The sequence below is a fragment of the Bidens hawaiensis genome, unplaced genomic scaffold (genome assembly GCF_021521415.1).
Source record: "Bidens hawaiensis isolate Kalapana, Puna unplaced genomic scaffold, B.hawaiensis_p1.1 tig00010731_1, whole genome shotgun sequence".
Taxonomy (NCBI): domain Eukaryota; kingdom Viridiplantae; phylum Streptophyta; class Magnoliopsida; order Asterales; family Asteraceae; genus Bidens; species Bidens hawaiensis.
The window spans coordinates 617,567-627,084 of record NW_027491821.1 but is presented as its reverse complement, the minus strand read 5'-3'; the positions used below and the strand labels follow the sequence as shown (position 1 = coordinate 627,084).

Below are 9,518 nucleotides of genomic sequence, written 5' to 3'. Positions count from 1 at the left end.
ATCTAAAAGAATTTAATAAATAGTATTATCAAGTTAATATAAAAAAATGATTTACAACCAAGTTCATTTTTCATTATTTTTTGTCAAATTGGATATTTGGATTGAATCTAGCTTTCGGTTTGGTTTAAGCTCAAAACCAACCCAACAATGTACACACCCACCTAGCCACCTGTTCAATTGTAACCCACACTAATAGCTCGTCTTAAATGAACACGTTCACAAATACCCAATGGCAAGAGAGTAGGTAGCTATCATAAGACGAACAAAGCCAAACCACCAGGGTATCCATTGGTAAAAGTTAAAACCCAACGCTAGTGCCCCAGCCAACCATCATTTCCAAAGAAAATTCACCACCCAAAACCTCGCAATGATAAAAGCCCTTGTACACGCATAACGTTTAGTCACGAACAAGCCTCGAATTGTTAGCCTCCCCTAAAGAAAGTCACCCGCTAAAGCACAACACTTTGTTAATTGTTAATAAGAAGGAAACTTGTAATTGTTGGTGGTATGTGGTAACTAGTAACGAACCACATGAATCAAATATCATAAAAGTAAAAAATAATAAAAATAAAAACAATATCACATATATTTACTTAAAACTTTTAAACATATATTAAAATTGTTTCTCATTACAATAATAATAATGTTAACAAACAATATATACTCACATCATTTCATTTCATATATCACATTATTATTATTATTATTATATAACCGCCTGATATCATAACTCTCATTGCCCATTAATATGCTGACGCTGCGGCAGCCGGAACCGTAGCTGCGACGCCGGCGACTTCACGGCAACACCATGCCAACAAATCCCACCACGGCACATCTCATGCTCCACGTCATCACCTCCACGTGTCACCACCGCATACGTGGCAGCTTTCCTTGACACGTCCCACGTCAACGCCACCACCAACAAAACCCCGACCGCCGCCGTCGACAGAAACAGCACCGTTACGCCGCCGTAGCTCTGCCCGGTCACCTGACCGTAAGCCTTGATCCCTGCGATCACGGCCAGGTATAGCATCATCAAATTGCTGACCACCATGTCGGAAATCGCCATCGGAATTGGAGAATTTGATTGAAAATTGAAATTTGAAACCCTAATTTTGGTTTGATGAATTTGGGGGTTTTTGAAAATATCTGGAAGGTATTAAATAGGGAATGTTGAAGCTCACTCTTATCTACCACGAAATGAATTAATATTATTACCAGAGAAAAAAAATTAAGTTTTGAATATTGTACAGTTTTTTATGCATGGTATACAAGTTGTTGTGGAAGAAGGTTCTGGATTTGGGTAAGATTTTTTTGAAGTTTTTGTTTTGGTCCTTGGGGATTGTGGTATTGGCAAGTTGGGTCACTCAACATGGAGCTAAACCGAACCACATTCTTCGGTTTTTGGATTTTTGAAATCATTCGGTTTCAACTTTAGTCTTGGTTTCAGTTCGATTTTGATTTTTTTAGTTTTGTCATTTGAGCTTGACAATTTTAGGCCGAAAAAAATGTTGGCCGAAATTAATGAAATTTAAGTATCAATAATTTTGTTAATTATTAACTAATTGACTATTATACATTTGGACAAAGTATTTGAGATACATATTTATTATATCTATTGTTATTAAATTTATTAAATTTTTATAATTTACTTAAAACAAAAATAAAAAACTAGGAATTCGGTTCGGTTCGGTTTTTATTTCATGCAAAACCAATATGAACCGTAAGTTCGGTTTTTACAAAAACATAAAACCAAACTATCAGTCTCTGTTTCGGTTTTGAATAGTTTTTTTCGGTTTGTTGAACACCCCTAACTCCACTACCTGAGTGAGTCTTACGTAGACGGGATGCAAACCGTTGGTATTAATTTTGACACTCTAGACCTAGTCAACAATAACTCCCATGCCATTTAATTAGAAGGTAAATGGCTGTTATTATAGGTTCTACATCAGGCAATCTAACAAACTTTATGAAAACTAAAAGAAGTATGTTTCCGTATTTGTGGACAGCCGTGTTCATGACAATTTATGAGACATCAAATCTACTGTTACTTAACTGGTGATAACACATGGTTGTTTGCATAGGCCCTAGTTATTTGAACTATTAAATGTTTGTTTTAAGTAACAAGCTGCTGAATTTAAACACTCCTTGTTTAATAAAACTTGTAATTCTTTTCAATAATGATATATCTGATAAGAGAAGTTACACAACATGACATGATTAACACGATTAAAGATAGCCAGTTTAATGACACGACATGTTTAACAAGATTAAACATTAGCAATACAATAGCACAAACTATACAACATTTTTAACACGCTTTAAAATATTAAGACATAATTAGAATTATAAAATAAAAGTTACCAAACATACAATCCATATTTAATTATAATATATGCAAACTAAAAAACTAAGTTGTTTTGGTAGACTAGTCACAAACTTGTTGTGTCAACCTATTAACATATTTAGCACAATAAATTAAACGTGTTATGTGTGTCATAAACAGATTAAGTGGGTTGAATCCATTCAAACATACTTTTTAATCGGGTCATAAATGTGTTGACCTGTTTAGGACCTGAGTCCGTTTACCCCAAAAGTTGACTTGCTTAACTTTGGATCCAATATGTCGTGTTAATGAGCCATCCCATAAATTGTCAGTCTTAACATAGTTTATTTTGTTAGTTAGTAAAGTATGGACAAGGATTTACAATTTTTCAAATAACAGGGCATCACTGATTCACTATTGCTAAAAAAATTCAAAATTTTGGTTTTCTTATAGGTTTTAATGTAAGTCATGGATTTGTCATTATCATTTTAATTAGTGAAACGACAGGAAAAATGTCTAGTGACGTGTGACAATAAATATTGATGTGGGGCCAAAGTTAGGAACATTAAAGCGATGAGAATAATGTTTATATTATAATTAATACGATGTCGATTGAAGTTAGGGGGTGTTTGGTACAGAGAAAAAAAATGAGAAGAAATGGAAATGGAAATAGGAGAGAAATGGAATTGGAAAGAAATGGAAATAGGTGGAGAATTGAAAATCATTTCCTTTGTTTGGTAGAATAGAGAAAAGAAGTGAAAATCATTCTCCTTCTCTCAACCTAACTCTTCCAGCTGCCACCAACTCCACCTTCTCCTCTCTCTCTCCGGCGACCGTTCTTCCTCCTCTATCTTCTTCTAATCCACCACGGCCACCAACCACTAAAACCACAGCTGCCGCCAACCACTCCGCCGCGATTTAGGGTTGCTAGTTGCGAACGGACGGACGCCGGTCGGAGTAGGACGCGACGGAGTAGGGTTCCGCCAGTCGGAGTAGGACACGAACGGATGTTTTTGCCTACATCATCGCCGGAGTTGCTAGTTGCAACGCGACGGAGTAGGGTTCCGCCGTGCCGGACATCATCGCCGGTCGGAGCAATGGAAATAATACCATACACACTTTTTGCCTACACCGAGAAGACAGATGAGTAGAGCAGAGAAGCGATGGTGGCTCACAGAGAATTCCATTTCTCTTCAAAATGGAGAGAATTGGATTTCTCAATTTTTTGCCTACACCCAATTCCCAGAGAAATCCAATTCTCCCCCCAATTCTCTACCTAATTCTCCCAAACAATGGAAATCCAATTCTCCACCCTCTTTTCTCTCTACCAAACACCCCCTTATGTTCATGTAATCATGTTAATATTCCTTTGTTTTATTTTCATTCGTACACGTGTTTTTTTGTTTATATATTCATTTAATTTTATTTTGTTAATAGTTATTATATATAGATTATCAAAATGAAGTTGTTTTCAACTTTAGAATAACGAATTTTAAGGACAAATAAAAGTAGCGTGCCTCATAGCCATTGAATGACTTGGTATGGCTTTTATAAACATGTTAAAAGTACATCGAGTCAACATTGTTTTTACTACTTTTGTTAAAGTGTTATATAGCTTTTACTTTATCTAAAGTAGAAAAATTTTGTTTTCGTACAAATATTTATTATTATATTTGTTATTTGGATTTGAACCCTCGTTATTTAGAATGACAAAATATATCCTTTTTCCTTATTTTTAAATGCCAACAAAATTCATTAAAACACTAGCAAGGTACTGCAACCACCAATACAAGCAAAACTACAGCAGCTTGGCGAAACCAAGCCCACCACCCAAAACAAATAACAAGAATTGCCTCTTATTACAATCGAAATCTACACAAATCCATCCATGACAAATCTTTCCTCTTAGATCGATGTTTGATCCAAAGGTAACCAAGGGCTTTAATCTCTTCCATCAAGCAATAAAGGCTAACCGGCTTTCCGTTATGGATAAAGGTGTCCCTTTTCTTCCAAAGACACTATATCGTAATTAGACAAACCGCGTGAAACAGTTTCGTTTTATCTTTAAACTCTTTGATATTGATACAACCAGGCCAAAGGCTCTTTTGTAAAGTATAAAACTTATTATACTCATTAGCTTTCACATGTTTATTACTTGTGATTTCCAAAGGTTCTTCGCTTGTCTTGATTCTTTGAATTCATGTACTTTTGCTTTAGGTAATGCATTGGGCCTTCCATTAGTTTGAATTCTTGCTTTCACATCCCCTCTCGTTGTGTCTTCTTTCTCCTTCCCATTTGTTTGTTTCTTGGTACATATCGGAGCTCAATGCTTGATCTTCTTACCCTCTCGTAAGACAGGTTCTCACCCGAAGAAAGTTTATGTTGTTTGATTGGCCTCAAATGTTTGGCGCGAATGGCAATTGCCTTCTTTTGAAAAGAACAAATACAACTATTCGCCAAACGTTTAATACTTCATCTAATACACTTTTGGGGTTTGGGTTGATGGTTTTTGAAGAGGTATGTACCCGCCTCAACACCGAACAAGGCGGGTCAACCCACAAGATAAAGACATTATGAAGGCACGAAGCCAAAACCTATGCGCATGGCGCATACAAAACATGCTCAGGCATCATATGCCCAGGCACACATATGCTCGCGCATCACATATGCGCGCGGCGCATCAGCGCGCGCCGCATATCACATGCTCGTGCATATCACATCTGCCCAGACACACATGCTCGCGCATCACATATGCGCGCAACGCATCAGCGCGCGGCGCATATCACATGCTCGTGCATATCACATCTGCGCATGAAATATCTGCGCGTGAGAATAAAGAGAAGACCTCGCGCATCCTCAGGATGGGCGCATATCACACGTGCGCATAATCAACCTCGTCCTTATCCAAATCAGGATTAGGGCAACCTTGATTGTGCACGTCAAACAACCTTCCAGAAGGCATCTTTTTAAGGAGTAAGAATATGCTGATGTTGACAGCTGCCAAATGAAAGGTCGACAACTCAGCATGACACATGTGTTGCCACGTGATTACAACCAACGAGAAAGCGCCAGGTGTCCCAGAGGACATGTGGCGCAGTGCAATTGGAGGAAGCCAACGAGGTTGAGCCCAACCGGTGGTAACCCTAGCACTATAAATACAGCATCAACTCCACTTTGATGACACATTCATACTCAATCATTGACAGTTACAAGCAGTGATATCACATTCAATCATATTGAATTACATTCACTCACAATCAGTTACATACAAACAGACAGTCTCACAATCAGGGGGTATTCAGCTATTCAGCAATACTCTTGAGATTCTTTTACACTCATTATCATCTTCTCCACAACATACTGATTCTCACGCCGGAGGGTTACCCCAAAGAGGACCCCTCTGTCCCTTTCTGAGGGGTAAGTAACGGCGCTGTTCATTTTGTAGGTGGAATAACACAGACCCAGAAGAACCATCGGTGAAATAGTATAATCACACCCGAGGAAAGTAGATCTACTACCAGTGAGTAGATCCACGTTTCTTCATTGGCGCCATCCACTGTTACAAACGGCAATCAGATCTCATCAGATCTATAAAAAAAAAAAATCAAAATCAATCACCATGGTTTCTGGAGTTCGTAACGTTGATCAAGCTCTGGAGGATATTGAACGTGAGGGTGTTAACGACGGACAGCAGGTTCTGAGGGTTCCGCGTGATTCTACGCGTACCACTAGCAACCGTCCCTTCGTCACAACCCCTCACGGCCAGACTGAAACTCCTCCAGACGATCTCACGTTACAAAATATGGCCGGCGCGAAACTGAAAGGACCAATGGGTCCAGAAGAAGAAACAAATGATCCAAATGAATGGCTCATAAACGAGCAGCGGCGTGGAAAAGTACACTGAAATGGTCAAACAGAAGAAGCTAGCCGACCAAACACAAAGGCAAGCGTTTGATAAACAGACTACAAAAAGGCCGCGCGCGCCGGAAGAAGGACATTCTATTCACACTGCACACACTGAGTTCAGCGATGAAGAAGTGCATAGCATGAGGAAGACGCGGGATACTCATGCAGGAGGCTCACAACTCCGCGCGCCTGTGAACATGGCGCCTGGAGCCAGAGCCGATCTGGATCTGCACATGCCGTACAGCCCACCAGTCAGAGGGCAAGTGGACGTAACCACACCTTACAGACCAGCCATCTTGGTGAAACACTCAAAGTTCACTGCGCGCATCGCGCAGGCTCCCATCCAGCACAAGACCAAGATGCCAAGTGGTCTGGGTAAGTATGACGGCACGACAGATCCAGACGATTTTTTGCAAGGCTTTTACAACACGGGAAACCTGGAGAGCTGGACGATGCCAACATGGTGTCATATGTTTGCTCGCTGCCTCACGGGCGCAGCGCGGGTATGGTTTGAGAGCTTGCCGACAGGGCAAATTGATGGGTTCGAGGAACTATTAGAAAAGTTCCAAGCCCACTTCGTACAGCAGCGCAGGCACACGCGCGATCCTGATGACATCATCCACTGCATACGCAGGAATGATGAAACGATTGAAGATTACATCACTCGTTTCAATCAGGAATCCCTGGCAATCGGGGGTATAACTGAGCAGCTCCTGCGCGTGGCCTTTATACAAGGCGCGCGCAGTGATCAACTCCGCCGGGCTCTCGTAAGCAAAGATGGTATGCCCACCACGTGGGCCAAGTTAATGGAGGCATCGCGAGTTTTCGCGAGAAATGAGAAACAGATTGCCCAAGATAGGGCAAGAGAAAGAGCGCATCAGGCAGAATCACCGCGCAGCAAAGAGAAGAGGGCCAAACAGAACTCTGTATGGTCCAGGTTGCAGCCAACAAGTTTTTCTTCCGCGGAAAAACAAGCGCAACCAACCTCACCCCAGCCCCAAAAAGAGGTTCGTAATCGCGGGGAGGATGACAAGAGGGAGGGCGGCAGAGATCCTAGCAGACCTCTGCCAAGAATATGGACACCCCTCACTAAAACACCTTCACAGGTGTTAAGTACTGAGAATGTCCAATTCAAGCCCCCCAAGCAACTACACTACAAGGGACCGCAAAACAGTGGCAAATATTGTGAATTTCACAGGTCCCCAGGCCACAACACCGACGCATGCCATCATTTAAAGGATGCGATCGAGAAGGATGTAAAGTCAGGCAGGCTGGCTCACTTGGTGAAAAACCAAAGAATAGAAGATGAGCAACCGGAAGGAGCCTCTGCCAGCAAGAAATACAAAGGAATCTGTGTGGCTGAGGGGGGACGACAAGGGCAGACGTCAAAAAAGAGAAGCGCGCAAATCCACGGGGATTGGCGCGAGCAGCAAGTCATCTTCCCACGAATCAGGGGAGGCCCTTCTGTCACACCCCGACTAGGTAGTTGCGGAAGCGTAATACGGGAATGTAACAGATAACACTGGTATCAACCACATTGTTTATAAAGAAATTCAACAGCTAAATTACGTCATATTACATTGGTAGGTACTATGTTTACAAACTAGGTGAAAAACACATAACCGGTTTACGAGCTTCTTATTCAGTATTATATCAGCGTCTATTCACAGCTATTCAACTTTCTTTCTAACACCAAGCATGTAAGCAAATCATTCCACTTTTGCTTTACCTGAAAAGCATGTTAAAACGGGTCAACTACGTCTAGTTGGTGAGTTTCAAGTTTCACGAGTATCAATGAAATCAGTTCACGAGTTCGTAAAGTTTACAGTGTTTATGTATATATGTCTGTGTATGATGCATTATACTAAGCCACAAGTGAAACCGAAACGAGCTAAAACACATGGCCTCCACTGCCCATGCACTCCCGTTGGCATTTAACAGCCACTTTGCCCCAAGTATGTACTATGTCTAACACCACATAGCAGTATGTAAAAATATAATGACAATGTGCAACTGGGTTTACATATGTTCTGGCATACCCCTCCGGCTCTGTCAGTTGGGTTTGTCAAACCGATAGTACTATCCACACGTCACCGGCACGAAGTTAATCACTTGTGTTTGTGGGGACTTGTCAAGTGTTAGTACTTAGATAATCCACATCATCACACGTTTTCAAGTATATCAGTTTATGTAAATATGCTTTTCACCCCAAAAGTTCGTAAAACAGTTTAGAAAGTGGGGGTCGTGAAACTCACCTTATCGTAGTTCGCACAGAAATCACGTATCAATAAGTCAGATGCCTCGTTTATAGCCTGATTCCTATAAACGGTATCGTATCGTTATTACTAGTACAGTGTTCAAGCTAAGTCGGGCTGTATAGATAATCTGGGTATAGCTGTTAGGCCCAGAACATGACCATAGTCTTAGATTGTGACGTTGTATACTATGAAATGTTTAAAACTGGATTTGGCTCAGTTTCACCGTTTTTCGAGCCTAGCTCAGTTGGTCGTTTATACGTTTCGGGATTAGGTAAGATCACATAAACTTAAGTAAATATATTGATTGATAAAATAATTTGATTTATGAAAGAATTTTAAGGTTTCGGTGTCTGGTTTGATTGCAGGGTTCGTTTCCGTTTTTACACGGGTTTGATTATACAAAACGCGCACAATCCACCCGAATTGTCCGGAATTCTCGTAAAAAGTTCGTTTTTATTAATATCATTCAAAAATATGATATTTGACCACTTTTGACATTTTGACATACCAGTCAGTCCGTTAAACACAAACTGCCGGTTTCGTTAAAACAATTATAATTTAAATTTTTGATTAATCATAACTATATATGTACTTATATATAAATTATGTAAATTTTTGAAAAAATACATTAAGACATGGAGAATTTTATAAAAATATTTTTAGAAATTTTATGATTAATTATTTATTTATAAAAATTCATTTAATAGGTTATAATCGTGTAATAAATGGCCCGTTTATATCAAACGACCTCCGAAAAATCCGATAATTTTTACCAATGGCCTCAATGTTATTACATAGCCCCTGCAAAATTTCCAGAACCTAACTCTTTTGACAAAATGCCTTTTTGTGCGTTTTTCGGCTGTTAAAATTCGGTTAAGCCATGATTGCACAAACCATACTTAGACATTTCCAATGATTCCCAAAATTTACCAGTGATCTTACCATCACATATTAAACTCCAAAACCAAGTTTCATAATTTTTCAATATGTTTAGCTATTTTTTCCAAATAAACGCTCATAAACGGGAA

General features: G+C 39.9%; 1 protein-coding gene across 1 annotated transcript; it reads right to left on the bottom strand.

The window, feature by feature from the left end:
• Positions 1 to 654: 654 nt before the first annotated feature.
• On the bottom strand, positions 655 to 1,302 carry LOC143536008 (uncharacterized). The gene has a single exon (XM_077030098.1). The coding sequence runs from the start codon at positions 1,067 to 1,069 to the stop codon at positions 734 to 736; it is 336 nt and encodes a 111-aa protein (XP_076886213.1). The 5' UTR covers positions 1,070 to 1,302; the 3' UTR covers positions 655 to 733.
• Between the last annotated feature and the right edge of the window lie 8,216 nt (positions 1,303 to 9,518).